The sequence below is a fragment of the Berghia stephanieae genome, chromosome 7, assembly GCF_034508935.2.
Source record: "Berghia stephanieae isolate SIO BIC M18660-M18661 chromosome 7, UCSD_Bste_1.3, whole genome shotgun sequence".
Lineage (NCBI taxonomy): Eukaryota > Metazoa > Mollusca > Gastropoda > Nudibranchia > Aeolidiidae > Berghia > Berghia stephanieae.
In genome coordinates, this window is record NC_088366.1 from 32,171,047 (window position 1) to 32,197,040 (window position 25,994).

At 36.3% G+C, this 25,994-nt stretch overlaps 1 protein-coding gene across 1 annotated transcript; it reads right to left on the bottom strand.

Annotated features, from left to right (window-relative positions):
• Positions 1 to 4,510: 4,510 nt before the first annotated feature.
• Positions 4,511 to 25,918, bottom strand: LOC144977086 (uncharacterized). Its single transcript, XM_078921849.1, has 6 exons — positions 25,762 to 25,918; positions 23,281 to 23,458; positions 19,349 to 19,429; positions 9,641 to 9,830; positions 7,466 to 7,661; positions 4,511 to 5,610 (listed from the first exon to the last, which is right to left on the bottom strand). The coding sequence occupies exons 1-6, from the start codon at positions 25,789 to 25,791 to the stop codon at positions 5,416 to 5,418; spliced, it is 870 nt and encodes a 289-aa protein (XP_078777975.1). The 5' UTR covers positions 25,792 to 25,918; the 3' UTR covers positions 4,511 to 5,415.
• Positions 25,919 to 25,994: the final 76 nt, after the last annotated feature.

The window sequence follows — 25,994 nt, forward strand, 5'->3', positions numbered from 1 at the left end:
TTTAGCTCTTAGGATTAAAAATTAAAATGACACAAGCATAGTAAATTCCTTAAGTCGAATTCTTGGTTGCTTCTGATTGTGATATGAAGTTTCATTTTATTGGGTAATTCTTGTTTTGAAATAAACATATGCTGTTTTGTATTATGTGTATGTGATATAATAATGTTGTTGATAAATATTTATAAACGTATGCAATGTTAGATTTATTGCCTGTTTTCATTTTAAACATTTTGAATAAATATTAGCGATATTCGAAAAGATAAGTATTTGAGTGATGTGGCTTCAATCATAGTAAAAGTCATAGTGACTCTCACAGTGACATCCTTTGGGTAGATGGAAACCTTGAATGTATGATTGGGAGAGGGATAAAGGATATATTTTTATTCCTGTAAATCATTTCATTGGCATACTTTGTCGTTTATTTTTCATAATGCATATGTTGCTGCTTGAAGCTCAAAGAAATAAATAACAAGAGTCAAATTGAATGGAAGCTTCAATTTAATTAAATTTAATCATATCATCCATCTTCATTAATTAAATTTAATCATATCATACATCTTCATTAATTAAATTTAATCATATCATCTGTCTTCGTTAATTCAATTTAATCACATCATCTGTCTTCGTTAATTAAATTGAAGCTTCTGGGTGGGGTTCCTGGCCTCCCATAGTGGGCAGGGAGGTACATCTTGTGTCTTCTATCCTCCTATGTCTGTTTTCCAACATGCTTTCTGTCTTTGTCTTGGAATGAGATTACTTGCTATGACTTTGGCACCGGTGCTGGTTTCTACATCAACGCCACTACAGACAAATTCAAGAAAAACTACCGCATGTGGTTTTGTCCTGGCCCTGGCCGGATACCCTGGCTGGGAGGGAAACAGTCAAATGTATAGTTAGTTTTGGGAGATGATATTTTTTCCTTGAAAATCATTTCTCTGATATGCACTGTATTATGTTTTGTTATGTATTATATGATTTGTAAACATTTGAGTGTATTCCTCTTAGTGGGGATCTGTGCTTGTGGTGATCTCAAACTAAGTACACTGATAGTGTGCTCTTGGAATCTACAACTGTTGTCTATTTGAATTCTCCTTTGTCTGCCTTATTCTTGGATGCTTTAATTATAATTCTAAAACTTTTTACTATCCCATTTTCTTCCTTTTTACTGGCGCTGATATGACCTTAATGTGTTGCAAGCGCCGTAAAACCCTTAAAAACAAAAACAAACAGCATAAATTGAAGCTTCCATTCAATTTGACTATTGTTATTTAATTATGATATTAATTGGAGTGTATACATCTTGGCAGGGATCTGTTTAGTGTGGTCTCAGAATTGGTATACAAATACAGATTGATCTTGGACCTATTTCTCTCTTTGAACTTGTTTCCATTATCTTACTTTTTCTTGGGTACTCACTAAACTCTTTATTGTAAGATGGGAGGACTTATGTCAGCCACTCCATGGATTTTTCCTGGGTCCACAACCTTTCCATCTCTTCTATCCCTTTATACCATTTACCATTTCCATGTGGCTTTGCTGTGTGTCCTTGTTCTGGGACGGGCGGGGTCGTGTAACCTCCCATGGTGGGTGGAGGTCACTTGCTGTGTCTTCTTTCCACCTATATCTGTGTTTTCTGAGTTGCTCTGTCTTTGTCTTGGAATGGGATTACTTGGTTTTGTCCGTCCTGGCCCTTGCCCGAATCCTTGCCAGAGAGGAAAAATATTCAAATGTCTGGTGTTGTTTTTGGGAGATTATATTTTTTTTATCGTAAATGGTCTCTCTGTTATGTACTGTTATACTTGTTGTTTTAAAAATATTATGATTTTAAACATTTCAGTGTGATCCTTTTAGTAGGATCCTGTAATTGTGTCTAGATGAGACTTTTAGGTGATCTCAAACTAAGAACACTTATAGTTTGCTCTTTGAATCTACCTCTGTTCCCTATTTGAACTAATCCACTTGGTTTTACTTTTTCTCGTGTGCTTTTAATTGTAAATCTACAATTTTTACTACCCCGTTTTCTTCCTTTTTATTTGCGTTGAAATGACCTAAAAGTGTCGAAGCGCTGCAAAACTTTTAAAAACAAACAAAACAACTTGTACTGAGATAAGTTTCATCAAGGCCTATCGGACTCTTTTGTTGATACACAAACAGTTGGAAGGATTTATATTTTTTTTCTTTTTGTTGATATGAAATAAGATACAATCTGACAGTATCCATCTCCTGTTTGGTGTATCATGGGACACACGATTGAGGTCGTTTGGGATGGTCAGAGTAATCTTAAGTCCATTTTGTTAAAAAATTACAATGATAGTTTTACAAAAGTTTTCTGGAAATAATAATTATGACTTGAAGTTTTGTCAAATATGGCTATTGAAGTTCTTAGACCTTTGTTATATACCCTAGATAAGCACAATGGAAAATAATAGTTTTAACAGAAAAGAATGAAATAGCTCCTAAAGAAGAGCCACTGGAGATTCCCCTCCTATGAAATTAGAAATTTTCATGCAAATCAATGCATTCTGCTGGGTGGTCTTTGACCTCCCGTAGTGTGAAGGGAGGTCACTTGCTGTGTCTTCTATCTCATTTCATTATGTCTGTTTTCCAATTTGCTTTCTGTCTTTGTCTTGATTTTGTTTTGGCCCTGGCTAGAGTCCTTGGCTGGGAGGGAAACAGTCAAATATATAGTTATAGTTTTGGGAGATGATATTGTTTTCCTTGTAAATAATCCCTCTGTTATGTACTGTTATAGATTTTGACATTGTTAATATATAATGATCTGTAAAACTGGGTGGGGATCCTGACCTCCCATAGCGGACAGGGGGGTCCATACTATGTCTTCTATCCCCTTATGTCTGTTTTCCGACATGCTTTCTGTCTTTGTCTTGGAATGAGATTACTTGGTTTTGTCCTGGCCCTGGCAGGAGTCCTGGCTGGGAGGGAAACAGTCAAATGCATAGTTATTGTTTTAAGAGATGATATTTTTTTCCTTGTAAATCATCTCTCTGTTATGTATTATTATATTTATTTTTAATGTATAATGTGAGCATCTGAGTGTATTCCTCTTTGTTGGATTTTGTGCTTGTGTCCTGATGAGACTTATAGATGATCTCAAACTAAGTACATTGGTGGTATGCTCTTGGAATCTACATCTGATCCCTATTTGTTCCCAGTTCCCCTTTGTCTTATTTTCTCTTGGGTGCTTTAATTGTAATTCTAGAACTTTTTACTATCCCATTTTCTTCCTTTTTACTGGCGCTGATATAACCTAAATGTGTTGCAAGCGCCGTAAAACCCTTAATAACAACAAAACAAACAAACGATCTGTAAAATGTAAGTGTATTTCTTTCATTGGGATCATGTGCAGCAAGTGTTCTACCAACTGACCCCCTTGTTACAGTATTGTCTTTGTCAAAAATTGAATAGTAGTGGTATCTTACAAACATCATGTCTTGTCCCACATTTTAAGTGTTTCTGTTGGCTTGATGCTCCTTGTAAATTACTTGAGCATATTGTATTTTTATTGCGCCATATAAAAGCTTAAAGAATTTCTGGATTTTTTGTTTGTTTTATTTTTTTTTTTAATGTCAGACGCATGATTTACGATTCACATACCAACAGTAACATATGAATTTATCGTTTTTGCCATGTAACCTGGAGGTACCTGGTCCATGAGTGGTTGGTGGGGGCTACCTCTTTGGTACCATATATGTAATTCGACTTTTTTGCACTAGCACTCTTGCAGTATCTGTCAGTGCTTAAAGTTTGGTACTCATTCACACCTGAGTTTATTGGGGTAAATTTTGTAAAGTGCCTCACCAATGAACAAAACACCAAAGCTAGAGTCTGTGTGGGTTTTTTTTTAATTTTTTATTTTAATGTAATCATAAACACCCACTCTGTCACTGACCATGCTTACCATTGCTTGCCTTGTTTTTCAAGACAAGCCACCCTTCCTGAGCCACTGACAACAAACAGTTGACTTTTTCTGTCTGCACCGGTAACTATTTGGTTCTCGCTTATTTTTTAGTGAGAAAAGAAAAAAATCCAGGATATGAATACTTTTCTTTACAATTTATTCATATGTTACAAGGTATATTATGCAAAAATAATTATATAAATTTTATACATTATTGTGATTTCACACAGGCCCTACAAAATGGAAATATGTTTGTTCGTCAGTGGATTGTAGGACATCATCAAAAGATATTTATATTTTATATAAATAGCAATTTAAACTTTGGCCATCCTTAAAAATGGAGAAAGTCATATGCCAAATGCACAACAAATAAAAAACTACATGTGTGTGAGTGCTTGTGTGTGTATGCATATGTGTGTGTGTGTGTGTGTGTGTGTGCTTGTGTATATAATATCTGCGAGATAGAGAGTATGCTTGCCTTGCGAAGTGTGAATGTGACTCAACTGAAAAAAGGTCAACTAAAGCTCTCTGTTATTGTAAAAACAAAAACAAACCAAAAAAAAAAAGTATAAACTTTTGGAAGAGAAGAAGCAAAATCTTTTTTGTTTATTTTTCTTTCCAAATTAGTGAACAATATTACACACAATAAAAATGAATAGTGCTGTCCAGAAGCAAGGGTGTATTCAACATGTTCATTAAAGAAGAATTCTAATTGGGCTAAAGCGCTTAAAAGTAAACAATCTTACATACAGTTTTAAAACTATAGGCAAAAAATAAAGAACAGTGATTGTCCATGAAATACAAATAATCAAATAATAAATAAGTCAAAAAATAATAACAGATATACTACATAAAGCAAGAAAAACCCGCGATAGATAAAACATCCTTTTTTCAGTTGAGTCACATTCACACTTCGCAAGGCCAGCATACTCTCTCTCTCTCTCGCAGATCTTATATACACACGCGCACACACACACACACACACATATATGCATGCACACACACAAGCACACAGACACACATGTAGTTAGTTATTTGAAGGTCATTATTAATTTGTGTTATAAGTTTCAGGCATCAGTTTTGTCATACAATGTTAAAACGTTGTTTAATCCAAATTGACCCACATTTAAATGTTTATAACCTTGTCATCAGACATCACTTGCAAGATGCTTTAAAAGTCAATTCCTAATATTTGAGAAATGTGAAAATATCCATGTGTCTCTTTTACACATTGATAATCAATAGTCTCTGGCGTTCATGCAAAACCAGGTTTTACCCTATTATATTAAAAACAAAAATGATCTTTTATATATTGCTGTATCTAGCAATTGTTCTAAAAGTTTTTGTCATCGCACAGCAGAGTTTTTCATCACTAAAATGAATCTGAGAAGTAAACAGAAGACTACATAATTTTGTATTGTCATTAAATTAAATGTGATAATCGGATGGAAACTAGTATAATAGAAATAAAAAAGTTTGTAATTTAATTCTGACATTCATTCCCTTTCAGCCATAACAATAACTCTTCCTTCCTCATAACCATGGTGGAGTTTACGTAACGTTTCTGCCATTCTCTCTGCTTTCTCATCGCCCCCAAAGACCGCTTTCATCTTTTTAAAATGCATCTCTTCTCTCACTTTAGGATCTACTGGTTTGCTTAATTCTCGTTGCCGTTCTCTTTCAAGATAATCCTGTGAAGAGAGAAAAAAAAAAGGATGATAATATATACATTGGCTAATTCATTGAATTCTCTTTGAAAAGTGCTATAAAATAGTTTGTAACAACAAGATATGAAGTGAGTAGAAAAGTGCCAGAAGACAATAGAGAATAAAAATGTTTTTTTTTTTTTTTTTTTTTTTTTTTTTTTTTTTTTTTCGCGGCGGTGGTGGGGTTTGAACCTGCGACCTTATTGGTACGACAACTCCGCCTGGCAGGTGAGAGCGTGGCTCTACCGTGTGAGCTATCCACGAACACAAAAATATTCGTTTCAAACTCAAAGTCATTTCTAGATCCCTCTCTCACCCACTTCTTGAGACCGCCGATTCGTTCACCACCATCGCGAAGTAATGTTGACCAGCAGTTAAGCTTAATAGCCAATATTCTCATCACAAACATATAACATAGAAACGATTGAGACATTGAGTATGCTCCGGTGTATGGGGTGAATTTTTAATTCAGAAAAGTGAGTGGAGCAGGCACTTATGTTGGTAACAACAAGATATGAAGTGAGTAGAAAAGTGCCAGAAGACAATAGAGAATAAAAAAATAAAAAAAAATAATAAAAAAAAAAAATTTTATTCTCTATTGTCTTCTGGCACTTTTCTACTCACTTCATATCTTGTTGTTACCAACATAAGTGCCTGCTCCACTCACTTTTCTGAATTAAAAATTCACCCATACACCGGAGCATACTCAATGTCTCAATCGTTTCTATGTTATATGTTTGTGATGAGAATATTGGCTATTAAGCTTAACTGCTGGTCAACATTACTTCGCGATGGTGGTGAGCGAATCGGCGGTCTCAAGAAGTGGGTGAGAGAGGGATCTAGAAATGACTTTGAGTCTGAAACGAATATTTTTGTGTTCGTGGATAGCTCACACGGTAGAGCCACGCTCTCACCTGCCAGGCGGAGTTGTCGTACCAATAAGGTCGCAGGTTCAAACCCCACCACCGCCGCGAAAAAAAAAAAAAAAAAAAAAAAATTTATTCTCTATTGTCTTCTGGCACTTGTCTACTCACTTCATATCTTGTTGTTACCAATATAAAATAGTTTGCAGTGGCTTATTCCAGTTTCTGGGGTTTGAAATTACTTCCCTACCCCTTCTGCCCCACCTAGGGCAAATGTTGCACTATAACTATGTTAGTAGTGGATCCTTCCTTATTCAAAATAATTTATTGTGCCAAAAATCATCATAGCATTTACAGGGATTATAGCTATTGAAAGGTCATTGAGAGCAATAGTTTTATTCAATCGTGATTTTATGTTTTAAAATCATCAACATTGGCTTTGATAAACAAATTATTTGTTCGTTAAAGTTTATTTAAGAATGATTTATGAATATTTTTCTTTGTTTGATATAAGCCTAAACAGTGAAGACTTGTTAAACCAAAATTCAAGGGACTATGTTATCCAACTATGTGGTCCTTCAGCCCATGGAGCTGGAGTTTATCCCGGTTACTATAGCGTGAAACTGAAATGAGCATTGCTTGCCACTCCTTGGATAATACTTTCTGTCATATCTAACAGACCAGCTACCCATTCACCGCTGGTAGACAGGGGGAAATCAGAAAAAAAAATCTCAACAGCACCCAGGATTGATCTTGGTCACTTTGCGTGTGAAATAAGAGCTCTACCAACTGAGCCATCAGGACCCCGTTTGAGTCTTAAACTTTTTAAAAAAATTGAATTGCTATTTATAATAAATTGGACTATAGAAGCAAGTTTATTCATCTAGTTTATTCCAACTTAATACCAGATTGATTCTGAGGGTCACACATTTATAGTTTTGCTGTATAAAATTGTATTATAATCAGCATTCCCTCACCTGATATGCCATATCGTGTTCGTCTTGTAAAGGTAGACTTGGCTTGTCCTGGCAAGGTTCTGTTCTCAACCTGCTTGCCCTGGTAGGACGAGGAGATAAGATGGGGGGAGGAGGTGCTGATTTGGACAGTCTCTCCATCTGGGCTCGTCTCTTCAACATGTGTTCCCTCTTTAACTGATCCTCAGCTTCTTTGATCCTATGAATGAAAAATTTTATCAGTTAAATTGCTACAACTAAAAACAAGATAAAAATATGAGATGACGTGTTGAAGCAGTGCCAAAAGAAGAAAACATTCAAGAAAATATTAAATTATTCAATACAATAAATTCAATTTTAAACATCCCTTAGATGTTTTCAAATTGGTAATAAGAACTTTATTTCACAAACATAAAAAATGGAGATAACAGCTTTCTGCACCCTATGACTCTAACTTTAGGGCAGCATTTTTGCCTATAATACGTACTTCAGCCATCTCTTTATGGATTTAAAAAAACAAAATTATGCAAAATTTTAAATCAATTTGTCATTACTTAATTTTAAGAATGTTAATATGATAATACCGCATGCCATCAACTTGCAATGTATGAACGAAAATGTTTTGTGAAAGTTTTGTCCCAGTTTCTTCTTAAATTTGTGAATATTTCTGACAGATTTGTTTGACTGTTTATTGTCTACCAAATAGAACTGTAAAATTGAAATTGTAGGAGAAAAAATGTTTTTATGACTTCAAGCCTAATTTTATGCCAAACCATATATACTCAAGAAAACCTTGGGCTGAAACCGCTCTTTGTCTCTAAAATTTACCAGAGTTTGGTCATCTGCTGTTATTAAAAGTAGCTTATCAAAAACTGGCCAATAATATGGCCAAAGCATTGCAATAATTAAAACGCTGTGAAGTACATTGAACACGATAAAATAGTGAAAGTGTGTGCAATTTATGTAACCACAGTCAAAGACGGATATTTTGACATCGTCGGGATCGTGGTAAAATGTCGATATAAGCGTGATGTCGATATATCAGTCATTTCAAAAAATGAAAGGGAAACGAATGAGAAAATGCGAGATAATAACAAGGGAAGTCAATCTTGATGATTTGGTGGCCTTTCAAAGAACGGATATTGAAATTTATGACGATTCACATTATTTGACTTTAAAAAGTCTGTTATTGTTGTCGGTCTCTGAAGGCCAACAATAATTTTATGGACCCTTTCCTCTGCACTGACAAGGATGTCAAATAAGGAATTGCCCTCATGAAGTTGCTGTGCAAAACGGGTCTTGCTATCTTCTAGAGTTGCATGGCTCGTAACTGGTGGTGCACTATCTTCATTGGATTCCAGATCAGAAATATTGGCGTCTTCTAAAATTTAACTATTGTTGAAGGAGGAAGGGGGGGGGGGGAGAGAGAGAGAGAGAGAAGGGTTTGTCTCATTTTTACAGACACTCTCACTCAGTCTTGGTTCCAGACCGGGACTGACCAGGCAGCTTGCAACTATTTTACATCAAAGCAGGATATTTCTGCATTTTCATTGACTTGTGGTTTGCTTCACTGCATGTTATCATGACTATATTATATTGTATTGGTTTTTTTTTAATTTTTTAAAGGCAAATTATAACAGGTTCACAATATTGATTTAACCATCTTGTGGTAAAATTTATGTTGATAAAGGCGATCTTTATTTACTAATATTTTGTAGTGATAAAAAAAAACAGGACTTTGATGTCATATCAATATAAGCGTGATGTCGATATGACCATAGTCGATATTTCCACTCTGCAAAGTTTTTGTTTTCAATCTATGAGCTCAGTTTTGTTTTAAAATCCTGTAAAATGAGCTCTGTGGTTTGACAGAACTTTTCATCCAAATAATTCCCTCCAACATAGAGTGATAATGCCTGATTTCTTGTGCTGCATAATTGTTGAAAATTACAAGAGGATTTTTAATCACAATGATAAGGGAAAATGTCTTGCATTGAGTTGAATGTAATTAAAAATATGTTTTAATGAACTCAAAAATTCCTTTTTTAAAATCATGTTAAATATAATGTAAAATATTAGAATATGATTTTTTAAAAATAAATTAATAAGAAATAGAAACCACTGCCATCTAATTCAAGCCATACAGTTTGATATAAATGTTTCTTTTCAGAACATGTTATGGTGAAAAAGAAACATTACTTTTTTTCCCGCTCCTTCCGCCTCTTTTTGACAGCCTCAAAGCTTGGAAACATGGAATTGCCTGCCACCTCTGGGCGTCTTTGAATGGGATCAATTGGGGTGATCTGAGAATATTTGACCATTGTGCCATGGCCCCGTTGACAGTGAAAGAATCTTTTGCCTCTGTACAAACCATTGTGGGTGGAGTAAACTAAGAGAAATATAATTTGAAAATCTGTTAGTTGTTTGGACACAAATTCAATAAAATATGTTTTCTTTCTTAATTATGAATGTTATAATATATTCGAAGTGACTATTGGCCAGTACTGGCCCCCAGGCACTAGCGCCTGTTGGACAGTACTGACCAATGGTCCCGCTGTTGCAGAGTGGCTAAATGGTCAGTACTGATCGCTCGTTCCTTTGTTTTGGATTATCTAGATGATAGAATTAACGGTGAATGAGAATAATTAGGCCAACATCATGTAAACATCACTGAATCTGACATGAATATAGTCCATAATATTATTGTTTGATAGGACTTTTTTAAAGTTGTAAAATTTTAAGCTAAAGAATTTTTAAAAAGTCAATATTACTTGACAGAATTCGAGAAAATATGAAAATGGCTTGAAAGCATTTCCATTTTTCTATTCATTAAAAATATTTTGACAGTTAATTAATATCACTACGCCATTAGATTTTCAAAAACACAAAGCCTGCCCACTGCCCACGCCATCCACAGTTTGCTGGCTGACTCACGATCAGACAGTCAGTGATCGCAAACAGTTGTGTTGAACTGATATGCCAAGGAATATTGTCCGTTGCAACTAAAATTACTCTTAATGACTTATTAAATAGAATGGGGTTGAAATGCAATGTACGAAATATTGCTCAAGAACTTTATTCCTAATCCTAAAGCCCCCCATAGACGCCGACATCCGCTGATAGCGGGACGGATGACCTATCGCTGTGACCCGATCCCTGCGTTTATCGCAGATGATTTTTGCCCACATACGGGGAGATATTTTTTTGAGGCGATCGGGGGCGTGGCAGTATAAAAAAGTGGACAATTTTTTTCGGATTTTCGCTGTTTTCACGTCGGATTCGTGATCAGCGTCAAATTTACAATAGGTTTGATACTAAGAACTGTGTGTTTACTCAAAAAATTGGTGAAATTAGAAATAAATTTTAATTAATAGTGAGGCTACGATCCCAGTTACTGTCTGTTATTCTATCTTTCGTCTTGCGCACAATAGTGATTACTTCTCACTAAATTATATCAATTAGACTGTTGAAGGAACGAAATTGACATCATTCCACTCTTTGTTATTGTATTAAGGCAGTCATTTTGGTAATTAGTTCTCACTAAATTATATCAATCAGACTTTTAACGTTCAAGGTTACTTGCAGTTTTGTGTGACGGTACGTTATTTCCGACTGGTGGATGTTGTGAGCATTTTACCTAAACTCATAGCATCAATAACCGTCCAAGATATTCCCATCATATGTAGCAATAGCTATAAGAGAGAGAGAGAGAGAGAGAGAGAGAGAGAGAGAGAGAGAGAGAGAGAGAGAGGGAGAGAAAGAGAAAGAGAGAAAAATTTACTTGCGCTATATATACCGCTATATTCAATAAAGGTGCTCAAATCACTTTATAAGGGTCTTTGGCCAACATAAAAACATGTTAGACGAGACATGACTGTTAAGCGATATTGCAATTGTTTCCCGACAGAGACAGTGAACAAGGTGAGAGAATGCGAGTAAAGAGCCTTTTCCAAGGACTCAATTATGCGCCACTCAGAGCGGGACTCGAATCTAGTACCGTCCGATCCAAAGGCGAGTGTCATTTCACAAGATCACATGCATAGCCGCACAAAAAAGTGATGAGAGAATAGATTCATATGTATTGAAGGAGGAGAGAGCGGATGGAGTGAGTAAAGTTCTTGGATATTTATAGAAGGAACCAAATTGACGTCACTCATCTCATTGTTATTGTTTTTAGACACCCATTTTTATGATTAGTTCTCATTAAAATATATCAGACTATAACGTTCAAGATTCCATGTAGATCTTTGGGCTGGAGTGATATTTCTGGCTGGCGGACTTTGTGAGTATTTTAATTTAACACAGAGCATCAATAGAAGGAATGAATTGGACGTTAGTCAACCCGTTGTTATTGCTTTTAGACAGCATTTTATAATTAACTTATCACTAAGTTATATCAATCAGACAATGAACGTTCGCGTTTGCAGTTTTGTGTGTTAATATGTTAATATGTTAATAAGATGTCGTGAGTATTTTTCCAATACGCATAACATCCATACATTTGCAATCCGATTTAAGTTTAAAAGCAACGTAGACCACGGAAATTTTTCAATTTTGTGGACAATAAAGATTTGTTATTTATCGTCTAAATTATTATTATTATTATTATTATTATTATTATTATTATTATTATTTATTATTATATATTAGTTATTATTATTTATTATTATTAATTATTATTATTATTATTATTATTATTATTTATTATATTATTTTATTTATTATTTATATTATTATTATTTATAAAAACAAATCGACAGTGTTCCCGTGGCAGGTGAAACGGGTACTCCTCGGGACTACTCGCATTCGCACCCCCCCCCCCCCAACCACCACCGCCACCACACACACGCACACAGCTCTTTTTTTTTTTTTTTGGGGGGGGGGGGGGGAGGGGGCGTTGTTTGTAGAGTATAATTCAGGGTTACAATGCCCACCCCTGTCATCACGTAGTCAAGGCTTTTTGGCATCTGCCAATCCCAAATGTCTGTGTCAAGGTCGACCGTCATGTCGCGTCAACGGGTGAGGAAGAAAAAAAAAAAAAAAGAACTGGCATATTATTATATCATTACATTGAAAATTATGAAAACTATTTTTTATTTTGTATGAAATCCTTTATAAATTTTACGATGATCAAGAACGAAACTTTTGCCATCTACCTCTTCTTGGCGCAACATTTATAAAAATATTATTTAAAAAAAATAATAACACAGCATTTATTTGGCGCAATATCCACGTGCTCAAAGCGCCTTACAAGGGGTCCCAAGGCAACAGCAATATTAAACTTGAAAGACGAGACATGACGCCTGTCAGGCGATGTGACATTTTTTCCTACAAATTCAACGAACGGCCATGTACTCATTTTACACCTGAGTACGGTGAGAAAATGTGAGTAAAGAGCATTTTCCAAGGACTCAACTCTGCGCAACGCAGAGCGGGTCTCGAAACCTGAACCTTCCGATCTGGAAGCGAGAGTCATACCACAAAACAGGGAGGAGCACTGTTCTGTCGGCCACATAACCTCAATATTAATTAAATTTTATTTCTAATTTCATCAATTTTTGGAGTAAAAACATAGTTCTTGGTATCAAACCTATTGTAAATTCGACGCTGATCACGAATCTGACGTCAAAACAACGAAAATCCGAAAAAAATTGTCCAATTTTTTATACTGCCACGCCCCCGATCGCCCATCGCCTCGAAAAATACTAAGCAAAGCGGGCTTTGCGAGCGATGGACCGTACCTAGGTTTATCGGCCAGGTATTTGGCCACACACATTGCGTTTTCACCCCGGTTTGCCTGATCGTGGTTCGGACGCCTATCAAAACCGTGCGTGTATGGAGCCTTTAACAAAAACAAGATGACGACCAACTAGATCTAGTTAACAATAGAGGCACTACTACTACTACTACTACTACTACTACTACTACTACTACTACTACTACTACTACTACTACTACTACTACTACTACTACTACTACTACTACTATGATTATAATAAATGTGATCTAAAGACGTATTTAGTCTTTGGATATGATTTAGAATGCTGTGAAATTTCTTAAATCTATCGCTCAAGTACTGAAGTTCTTGTTATGTAAAAGTTTCGATTTTTAAATTATTTTTTTTTTTTTTTGTCTTTTTATTCAAGTTGGCAAAAATCTGCCGAAAATCTCTGTTTTCATTTTGAATGTCCTTTTCTATCTTTTCTCAATTTTTCATTATGAAAAGTTCTTTCAAGTACCAAATGCAGTAAATGATTATTTTTTAGTATGTTGAAATGGCCTTGAATAATAATTACATTAGTGCCATGGAACTTGTAATAATATTTCGTGGCCAAAATAACAGTGTTTTAGTCAAGCCATGATGTTAAGTCTGTTATTATTGATCCTAACTGGACTCGTCTTTATCAATAAGATTTCGCACCCAAGTCTTTTTTGTTTTTGTTTTGTTTTCTTTTCTTTTTTTAAATCCTCAATGGTGACCGTCGCCAAGAATTGTGATTTATTTATATTTTGAGTCCATCAACACGTAGCCTTTGTTAACTTATTGATGGAATAAAATTGAAGTCACTCAGCTCATTGTTATTGTTTTTAGCCAGCCATTTTTATGATTACTACTCACTAAATTCTACCAATCAGACTATAAAGTTTAAGGTCACACATAGTTTTGTGTGTTGGTATGCTATATCCTGCTGGTGGATGTTGTGAGCACTTTACCTTAATGCACAGCATCAATATTGTCTGCGATTACGTTTAATGGTGATGAATGATAAAATGACAGAGATGAAATAAATGAAGACGTGGTAAGAAATAGAATGGACAAAATAAAATAAAAAGAATCTTATAGTGGCTTGAAACAACGAGAGTCATTCGGTTGCCCCAATGGCATCTAAGGCGTTAGACTTAAATCTAAATCAAACTTATCAAAGTGTTACTAAGTAGTAGTAGTAGCGTATGGCTACACCTCCAAAATTATTTCGTCAACTCAGCTTCTAAAGTCTTCCTCCGCCCTAAGGACGGTTCCGTATCCACCTAGTGACTGGGCATTGGAGGACGATGTGATCGCTGGCCTCTGGGACTGCCTGACATTTCTGGCAGGTATCACTGTTTCGAAGTTTCCATCTGCACATATTTGATGCAGTTCTGTCGAGTTAAGAGGCGATTTGAGGAAGTCCAGTATTTCCTGGCGCTATTGAATGCAGGCACTCTTTTGGTTGGATCTTTAATGATGTTTCCTCCTCTTGGTATTTCCCTGTTCCACATTTCTCTCCACTTTTCCTCCACACAGAAGTCTGCCATTTTTGTTAGGTGGAAAGGTCTTCTCGATTTGAGTCTTGTTCTTGAGGGTGCCTGCTTTATTATTGATTTTATGGGAATGTTGTCTGTGGCTTCGTCAATCCTTGCATGCATCCTTTGGTTAGCTTCTTGTCGTCTAAGACTTGGTGGTGCAATGCAGCTCAGTGTTGAGAGCCACCGAGTTGGAGTTGACTTGAGATATCCTGTTATAATTCTCATTGATTCTCTTTGTCGGATGTCAATGTGGTTTACATGTGGGCTTCTCATCCAAACAGGGGCACAGTATTCTCCAACACTATAGCACAGTGCCAAAGCAGACGTTCTCAGTACCTGTGGTGAGGCTCCCCAGGTTGTACTTGCGAGTTTTCTCACCAGGCTGTTTCTTTTTGCGATTCTATTTGCAGTTCCCTCAATGTGTTTGCGATAATTTAGTTGTCTGTCCAATATAATGCCGAGGTATTTAGGGTTGGGGTTTGGGGGTAGTATTGAGTTACCGGCTATGATCTTCAGTTCTTTTGTTGCCTCTCGATTATTCAAGTGGAAGTTTGTGGATACTGATTTGGTGGTATTGATTTTTAGGTACCACCTATCAAAATATTGTTTCGGGCGAGTGGTGTCTTTACTTAGAACTTCTTCAATCTCTTTCCAGTTTTTCGATTGATAGGCTAATGTCCAGTCATCAGCGTATCCAAGTTTGAGTGCTTCGCAGTTTGGCATGTCGGAGATATAAACATTGAAGAAAGTTGGTGCCAAAACTGAACCTTGTGGTACCTCATTTTTTATTTTGCGTGTTTTGCTTTTGTGTTCTCCCAGTATGATATGAAATTGTCTTGTGCCAGTCATGGTAGACAGCAGTTTGAGCGTCTTTCTACAAGAAATCATTTTGGAAAGTTTTAACATCAGTCCGCCTGTCCAAACAGTGTCGTAAGCTGCAGACAAATCTATTAGGACTGCACCATTCTTCTTTTTGTTCTCAACGCCTGCTTCAATATATGAGGTAAGTGCAAGGACCTGTTTACTTGTGCTTCTTTGTGGTCTAAAGCCCGCTTGTTCTGGTGGTATGCTGGGATTTATATATGGGGTGATTCGCTCTAGTACGATTCTTTCCAGGAGTCTGTATAAGCAGCATAGTAGAGATATTGGTCTTTAGCTGGATGGTTCAGTCATTGGTTTGCCTGGTTTTAATATGACCATTACTTTGGCATGTTTCCAAATTTGTGGGTATGTGCCCTTTTCCATGATGTCTGTCATAGTATTTGCCAGCCAATCTATTGTTTCTGGTCCAAAGTTAGTAATCATGTCGGGGTATATTCCATCAAAACCAGCAGCTTTGCCATTTTTTATTTTCTTTATAGCTCCTTTCATTTCATCAATCGTTATTGGTACACTTAAAAACATACATGCTATGGTCAGGGAGAGTTTTCAGGGTCTTTTGATATTCTTTTCTTATTTCTTTTTCAAATTGATGGTTTGGGATGTGTTGCCCTCGTTGTCTAATTTCTTTGGCAATTTCGTGAGCTGCAATCTGGGGGGCTGATTTTGTTTGACGAGCTTCACGGTTTAGCTTTTTGAGGGTTTGCCATGCATGGCGGCTGGAATGACTGAGGTCAAAGTTTTCAACAGTTTCTACCCATCTCTCTTTTCGGCTTTCAAGTAGTGTGTTTAGTAGTTCTCCAACCTGTTCATTGTGTGTCTCCTCATATTTTTTCAGCAATTCTTTGCTTCGTTCATTCCAGCGTGGGATGTATTGTTGTCTAAAACCCCTGGGTATGTTCTTCTTTGCGGAGGTTAGGACAAGTTTGTTAAAACTCCCTATATTCTCAGTTTTTGGGAAGATCCTTTTGCAGGTTTTGTCAATTTCATCAGCCAAAGCTTTCCAGTTTGCTTTTTGGAAATTCCACCTTGGATTAGGCAGGGTGTTCATGATTGGGCTTTGGATTCCAGTTCTAACAAGGACTGGACGATGTTGACTGTGAGGAAAATCTCCCAGAATTTCTCTAGTTGACTTAAGCGAATTTCCATTTGGGTCTTTTGTTACAAACACGAGGTCTGGAGTATAGTCTTTGCACCGACGGGCCGATCTTAGAGTTCCTTTGTCTTTGGGGTTGTAAATGTGTGTTAGGTCATTAAGGCTTGCCCATTGTGAGATCTCATTCCCTGGAGTGTCATTTTTGTTGTAACCCCATTCTGAATGGTGGCTGTTGAAGTCTCCCATGATTATGGATGGGTGATTTACTTTGTCTTTAGGGTAAGATCCCCTGTTAAGATTTGGTGGTTTGTATACATTAGTAATTTCAGTGTCACCAAATTTAATAGTGATTCTTTGTGTGCCGTTGATTTCTGTGCTGCCTCCCAGGTCAGTGACTTGGGCTGCTGATGTGATGATGCTGTATTGCCTGTGGTGCTGTTTGTTTATTACGTGATATCCCTGAATGTTGTATCTTGAGGGTGTCATCGAGATGAGTTTCCTGGACGAGGACAATGTCGACATCATATTTTGAGGTACATGTGATAGGTATTCACACTTAGCCATTGATATTCCTTCTATATTCAGGGAAAGTATTTTAATGCTTGTGCCTATAGTGAGACTGTTTTCAACGTTGGAGTCTAGCTCACTTGTCATGTCAATCAGACTTCCTACGTTTGACACGCGGTCCTTTTTGTACTGGGCGACGACCGAGCCAGCATGGTATCTTCTCTTATTTTTCATTTTCATCGAGTTGGAAGTGTGGGTCCAGGAGAAGGAAGAACCTTGTCTGGACGCCGGTTTGGATCATTCTTCGTCTGGCTACTCATCTTCAGCTGTTCCAGCAGGATTGGATCTAGGCTGGTATCACCCTCAGGGTCATGGCAGTGCACAAGCTCCTGTACGACGGCAACCTGATGATCTTTCTCAGGGGTGTTACTAAGTGTCATGGGATAAGTTGGCCTATGATTTTTATTTATTTGTTTATTCTTTTTAATGGAACAATTTAGGTGGTGACGAATAAGAGGTACAAAGAGGTCTTTGTCAGCACTGACGAACAGGCCCTATGTTCGTCAGTACTGACCAATAGACTCCAGCACCCAATGGTCAGTACTGACCAACATGTGAGAGTGTTTGTTGGTCAGTACTGACCAATTGCCCTAGCCTAATATATTTGAGGAACTGTGAAAATGTTCAGAAGGGTCGAATAGATTGTCTTGGATGGGAACCATAAAAGTTTGAATAATAATCAATAAAATAGCTTTTATTTCACTAAATATTTATTAAAGCAGCTATAATAATCACTTTATTAAAAAGATATATATGTATAAAACAGAACCGAAAAAGTAAAAAATCCCAACGTATTCGATAGTTTGTTCTTTTTTGAAGTTGTCATTCATCATTATTTAATATTTTTGGTGTCCACAGTTTCAGACAGTAGACAGTCTAGCCTTACATGTGTTTGTGCAGCTTTGTGGTTCAGTAGGTCTCAGATTTGCTACCCACTGCCTGCAGTGCAAAGTCAAGTCCTTGGAAAAGGCTCTTTCCTCGCATTTTTCATTCCACATTTAGGTGTAGCACCCCACAGGCGTCATGTTTCATCCTATATGTTAAGTACTGCTGTTGACTTGGGAGACGTTGTAAAGTGCATTGAACACATTTATTGCACTATGTAAAAGCTTGTGTTATTTGTATTGTTTTAAATACTTTTGTAAGGCTCTATGTCGAACCTGGGCAATGTTTTGTCAGCAATAAACTGATTCTATTCTTTTGGCCTACTCCTAAATTTGCTCTTTTAACAGCCTTGTCAAACAAGCCTAAGTTAGTCAGGATATCCTGAAAAATTTTCAGATGGAATCTGCCACAATAATACATGTTCTAAGTCATGATTTTTCTTTCTTGAAAAATCGCTACAATTTAAAATTTTATTTTTGTGGATAGAATTGGCGTAAAATATATACACATAAAGATTTCTTGAAATTTGATAAGAGATTAATAAACTCCATGCAACTTCAACCAGATAATGATTGTGTCGGGGAGATACAATGGGCAGCCTTTATTTAGAGGTTTGATCCGGCTATATATAGAAGCTTTGCATTCGAAACATAATTTTTCTATACAATTGTATCCCTGTATGAAGTCCTTGGGTAGCAAGACATTTAGATTTGGCTGAAAGTAATTTGCAATAGACTTGCATTCTATTCAAAGAGGAGTAGGCAGTTATTACTGTTCGTTTAACACTAAAGAAACTAAGATAAACTCTGGTTCCATCAGCCTTATGACTGCAAAAATACAAAACAATTACAGAGGTAATTCTACACATAATTTATCTAACATCCATCTTTTAAAGTTTCCATGTTATTTCCTTTTTTCCCCCTCCATTTTTAAGTATTGTGAAATTAATATAAACTCTATAAATAATACCATTCTCATATAAACTCGCGTTGTTGTGAAAACGAACTGATAACACCTATGCCTCACAACATTAACTGGGTTATTGTTTTTTTTTTTTTTTGTTTGTTTTTTTTTTGTTTGTTTTTTTTTTGGGGGGGGGGGGGGTTGTGTTTTTTTTGTTTTTTTTTTTGGGGGGGGGGATGGGGGTTGTTTCTTCCCCTTAAAAAAGTACCTCTTATTTTAATTCAACATACCATTGTCATATAGGGACACCCCAACGTGCATTTCAGGAGCAATCAAGTGATCGTCAGCAAGACCAACATATTGCACAACACCTACAGAGATATACATGTGAAATATTATAAATTATAAGATCTCAATTTTTCAAAGACTGATAAAGATATCTAGTTCATAACCAAGAAATATGGTTAGGTAAGGTTAAAGTGATACAATTGTTAATAATTATTATGACATTATGTAAGTTGTTACTTTTCTTCAACCTCAAAAAATAGGAAGGGTGCGTCTCTGATTTCTTTTTGTCTTGTCATTAAGTTGCAACTCTGTGCATCAAAGATAAGAACTGTGCGTGTGATGAGAAAAAAACGGACGTACGTCTAGGCTTTTAATTTGATTTTAATTTTTTAATTTGAATTTCTCTGTCAAATTCAATTTGGCCATTAATTCTTAAAATATTTTCGGGTAGAGAATTCCATATTCGGATGGTGCTTGGAAAAAACAAGTTGAAACGAGCATTAACTCGTGACTGCAAGACCTGGTATGAGTGCTGTTTTCTTTTGTTTGGAATAAGGTGATCAATTGGGATTATTTGTCAGTCCATGACGGCCCTTAAATTTAACGGACTTTGGCTTTTTGTATAGTGTGCCTTTCATGTAATGGTGATCAGTTTAGGATCTTGCGCATCTCACTGATGCTTTCAGTCCTCCTGTAGTTGTTACAAACAAACCTACATGTTCTGATTTTAGTTTTCTCGCGCTGTTCCATCTGCATTTTACTCTTGCGGTCCACATGCACTATAATCTAAAATTGGCCGTCAAAACCTTTCTATCGCGGCAACAAAAAGAACTTAGGATCAGGATACAAAACACGAAAGACTCGGAAGAAATAATAAACCTGAAAACGGAACGAAACAAAATACTGCATTCAATTCGATCACTTACAATAAAACACAGAAACGAGGAATTAGACAAAAAAGTGGAAGACATAGAAAAGTCCAAAAATAACGCATCGTCTATGTTCAAAGCGACGAAATCTCTGAACCGAAAACCATTCGAGAACCCAAAACTACAGGATAAATTTGGCAAACAGACAACAAATCCCAACGATATCCTTGACATTGTAACTGACCACTTCCAGCAGAAATTTCACAAACAAGTCTCACAAATATCGCCCTTCTCAGGAAACCCTAGAGACCTAAACAACCGCATCACAACAACTGAAGTTAGAAATAGCATAAAGTGCCTAAACAATAACAGATCCCCAGGCGAAGATGAAATTCCCGCTGAATTGCTGAAATGCGGTACCTCTCCCTGGATCTGAGCATTGCAAACATAATGAACAAAACATTCTCAACACACAAAGACTGGGACATAAACAGCGGTGTCCTAATTACAATACAAAAACCAGGAAAAACGAAAGGACCCGTAAACAACCTGCGCCCAATAACATTACTGAATACCATAAGAAAAACACTGTCAACTATTGTCCTCAACAGAATTAGACCGAAAATAGAAAATTATCTATCACATAGCCAAAGCGGGTTTCGCCAAGACCGAAGCACATCGGACGTTGTATGGACACATAAATGGTTGGCAGCAAAGGCACTCAAAGAAAACATATCCATAACAATATCCGGAATCGATATGTCCGCAGCCTTTGATACGATCGACAGAGGAAAACTTTTGGAGATATTAACAGAAATAGTAGACGAAGACGAGCTCCGAATAATCCGATTTCTCCTCAGCAACACAAAGATACAACCAAGGATATACGGGGCCACAAAACAGACGCAGTTCGAAAGTAACATCGGGACCCCCCAATAGATAGTCTGAGCCCGATTCTGTTCACAATATACTTAGAACACGCTCTGAAAGAATTTCGAAAAGTCATTCCAAAACCAACGACTCATATTGAGAATGCAATCCCTAGAGAAATCGCCTATGCAGATGATGTTGATTTTATTGGATCAACACCAGCAAATATAGACATCATACAAAATACCCTCATGAAATATAACCTCCAAGTCAATGCCAATAAAACCGAATTTACAACAATATCGAGGAACAAAGAGGAATGGAAAAGAACAAAGAAAGTCGGCTCACTAATTGGAGACACCGAGGATGTACAAAGAAGAAAACAGCTATCAAACGCCGCACTCAGTAAACTCACCAATGTATGGATTAGAGGTGACAAAATAAAGAGAAAAACCAAACTGAAACTGTACCATGCTCTTGTAAAACCGGTACTTCTGTATAACTGCGGCACTTGGGCGTTGACAAAATCCGAAGAAGAACATCTGGATGCCTTCCATCGCACACAGCTAAGAAGGGTACTGGACATCAAATACCCCAAAAAGATCTCAAATGAATCACTCTATAAGATCACAAAAGAAAGACCAATCTCCCTTGACATTTTACAACAACGATGGCAACTTTTCGGTCACATACTACGCAGGGACAAAAACATACCAGCAAACCAAGCCATGTCGGGATACTTCCAAAAACACGGGAACCTTTTCAGAGGAAGACCGATCACAACACTCCCCGTGATCCTAAACAAAAACCTCACAACACTTGGACAAAGCATTAGTCTCATAACGGCAGGGGACCTTGAAAATCTGAGAACCCTAGCAGAGGACCGGCAATATTGGAGACACCTCACACAGGAAATACTGGAAACAGCCAAGGCGACCCGATCTTTCGGTCGAGACGCGAAAGGCATCTAAGTCAGTCAAGTAAGTCAGTCTCTGATATTCCTTGGACAACTTTGCACATTTCTTCCTAGGAATATAAGTTTTGTATTGCCCTTTTTATAAACTTTATCGATTTGGTGCTGCCAAGACATTTTGTTGTCAAGAATTAATTCAAGATATTCTGTTTATTGCGTTGTCTCCAATTTTTCTTCATGTATATAATAATCTGAACTTATTATTTTCTTTTTGTTCGTGATATGAATTAGCTGGCATTTGTTTGGGTGGAATTCCATTTTCCATTCTTTCTCCCATCATTGTAGCCTGTCCAGATTTTCTTGAAGTATATTGCAATTTTTTGATGTTTGAATTTTCCTTTAAATAATAATAATAATAAATAATATAATAATAATAATAATAATAATAATAATAATAATAATAATAATAATAATAATAATAATAATAATAATAATAATAATAATAATAATGCGTAATTTCTATAGCACCCCTTTTCACCAAAAGTGCTCGGAAGCACTTATACAAAGACAGATATTATATATATATATATATATATATATATATATATATATATATATATATATATATATATATATATATATATATATGCACACACGATCATATATATCATTCAATAAAATCACTCACAGAAAACTGAAAGGAAATACTCTGTCTTCAAAGAGGCTTTAAAGGAGGACAGGGAATTACAGTATCTGGTGTCTTCTGAAAAGGCATTCCACGCAGAATGTATGAAAGGACATTATGAAAAATGTATCTTAGGAATCAAACGGTTCAAGTACAGGGAAGTAGATAAGTGAAGAGAGCTATCGTCCACAAAAAATCAAAATTTGCATCCTTTTGTTACTATACTTGGCATATCATTGACGTAATTTAGTTTTTTTAAGTGGGCCTAAAACTGTTCCTTGAGGTACATCTGACAGGACTGAAAGTGATGATGACATTTTGTTCTCAGCCATGACTCTTTGGAATCCTACTGAAAAGAAACGATTTAATCCATAAGTTGGTGGTTTTTGAGATCCCATAATGATCAAGCTTGTTCAAGAGGCTTTGGTGGAGTACTTTATGAAATGCTTTGCTGAAATCCTGTAGAATGGCATCTGTCTGGCCCCCTTTATTAATTGTATTGGCAAAATTATCACGTCAGAAGAACAAGTATAAACTCTTTTTAAAAAATTGAATTAATGAAGAGAAAGTGCTTAAGAAAATATTTCTATTACTCACCCTTTTGTTTCCCATCAACAATGACCCTGTCGCCCTTTTTTACAAGATCTGATTGCTTGCCTAGGATTGCAGTGTTCTCTGCACGCTCCCATGGTTGATTTTTTATACTGTCAGCACCCAATAAAAAAGCACTTCTCCAAAATGACTTACATGGGGCACACGTGCATTCCATGGGTTTCTTGAAATAAAACAACACATTTTAAAATATTGTTTGTAAAAAAACAAAACGAAAAAAATAAAATATAACAATCAAAATTTGTCCATTTTGTTCTCTTCTTCCTGTCCTCCTCCTTCTCCTCTGCCTAGATTGTATTCAACAACTCCTTAATCTTTTCCTTCTCCTTTTCCAAATATCGGGTTAATATAATACTGTAGCTAGACAAGAAAAATAACATGATTTCATTCACTGTATGATCTAAAAATATGTATATGAATGTATGCATATGTACAGAAACGTTTGCAGTGTCAAGTTCAAGATTCAAATTGTCATCATTAAAGTGCGTTTCTAACTGAGCTAGAAACAAAATTTAAATTTTTGAATAGTTTCAACAATTTCTTTTAAAATTTTTTACTAGCCTATTTTTTCCAGAAGATATTGGTTGCAAATCGATGTGCACTTATTTGCAGCTCTGATCATTAAAATTTTAAGGTACAGTCAACTCTGCTTAATCGCACACCCTCAGGAGTTCAGATTAATGTGTCAATTTAGCAGAGTGTGTGATTAACCAGATTAATAATAGCATTGAAGCATGAGCTTTCATGTGCCATTCATGTAGGCCTTCCCTTCTGAGTTTTCTACGGGCTTGGGTCCATCATTGTCAAGACCTGACCTCATTAGAAGGTCTTTTTGGTGTGTTTTTTTGGGGGTTTTGTTCACATGTGGTTGTTTGTTTTTTTATGATTTTCTCATCGACAACCAAATGTGACATTATTGTTTGTAAGAATAGTAATCGTGAACTGTTGATTGCTTTCTGTTCTATGCAAGCTGTTTATAAACCCTTTGTATCCAATCTCTCCAATGTTGGTAGATCATCTGTCAAGCGTTCTTCTTGGATGAAGCATAGGCATAGTTTGTCCATCACGTCAAGTTTTCAGTGATTGTCAAGGATCGTGTGTCACATTCCGATGACTCATCTTCATCTTCATTGTCTTTTGTGTGGCTGAATGGAGTCCAGTAGCTCCTGAGATGTCAGTTCACTGCTGGTGGGTATATTGTTGTCCAGTGTAACGAATCTATCGAATGCTTCAGCTGAAAAGTTGTGGGGAACCGGGACAGCATCGTTGATTTCATATGGCTGTTTGTTGTCACTCCAATCAAGATGGAATTACGATGTAGCGAGTAAGCAGAGATGATGTGTGATTAAGCAGAGCGATTATATAGAAAAAAATCTGTTTTTCAGGAATGTGTAGCGTGTAAGAGGAGTGTTCGATTAACCGATGTGCGATTAAGTAGAGTGAACTGTATTGGTTCTTTGTTGTGATTGTGATGGCAAATGCTCTTAACAATGGAACATTAAACATTCACCTTTACAACGATGTTGAAACAAACCCATAACTACGCCCGGTTATCCTATCAGACCTACAAATATATATGTGTCTAGACTTCGCTGCAAGTGCAAGTGTAATTGTTTTATCTTATTCGTTGTTGTTGTTACTGTTTTGTTATTGTTGTCAGTGTCGTTGTTGTTGTTGTTAAACTATCTATATCATATCTGGACTATCTAATGTTTAACTATTATAATTTCTAATATTAATAGAGCTATAATAATATACCTAAGCCCCCCCCCCCAAAAAAAAAAAGAGAATAAAAAAGAAAACAAAGTGACTATTTCTCAGAATGCTCGGAAAAATAAACTTGATCTCCATTTATCCTAACGGTTTCAGTTCTCAAGATTTTTTAAGATTTTTTTTTAGTGAGAGTGACTGTGTGAGTTATTAATGAATATGTATGCATCTTTTTTTTAAGGTTTTCTCTTGCCAGTGCTTGGGCGCTCTGTCTTTTATTCCCAAAGTTCTGTTTAGACTTCTATCCTAAGTTTGTGCTATCCTGTCTTTCAACCTCTGTTCCCGTCTTGAGACTTTGGCTTTGTTATTTAGGTTCACATCTGTTCTCTTTTTGATATTGCAGCGCGAAGTGCAAAAGTGAATGCGCCATGGAATATTCGCAATAGTCTAGCACAACTTTTTGATAAAATCTGTCTTTGTCAACAATGTGCCTAAAATACCGCTAGCTTGATTATTCGTGAGAATTCCTTGTCCACTCTGCTTGAGCATAAAATTTACTTTTGCATCGACATTGCGTCCGTAACCCATCAACTACTGGAGGCTAGCCGACCATTCGGAGAAATAGAGTTCAAGCACGAGCATGAGCGTTCGGAGAAAGAGGTCCGGCCAAATAAAAAAAAAAAACTAACCAAAAACAGACGAATTAAACTGGCACATATAAACAATGAAGAAATTTAGCTTTAGTAGCTTTCTTACCGCAACCCCTGACTGGTGATATGACAACATAATGTATAATGTGTCCCTGATTCAATCTTATGAAAATGTAAACATGACTATACTATTGTGAGCAGAGGCTTGATCCATTTTAGCGTCTGTGCTTCCATGGCACCACTTCCTGCTAATCTCTTAGAAATTAAACAATAGAAACATAAGCAATATAGTTTCTCATACATAGTTGGTCGATATTTTTAAAACCCGAAGATTAGTCA

Bases quoted from the DNA above. Each gene is read 5' to 3' on its own strand.
- LOC144977086 (XM_078921849.1), bottom strand. From the start codon at position 25,791: ATGTTGTCATATCACCAGTCAGGGGTTGCG. The intron at 9,831-19,348 runs GTATGTTGAATT...TATTTCTCTTAG, and splicing joins GGTGTCCCTATATGACAATG to TTTACTCCACCCACAATGGT. The intron at 5,611-7,465 runs GTGAGGGAATGC...CTCTCTTCACAG, and splicing joins AACACGATATGGCATATCAG to GATTATCTTGAAAGAGAACG.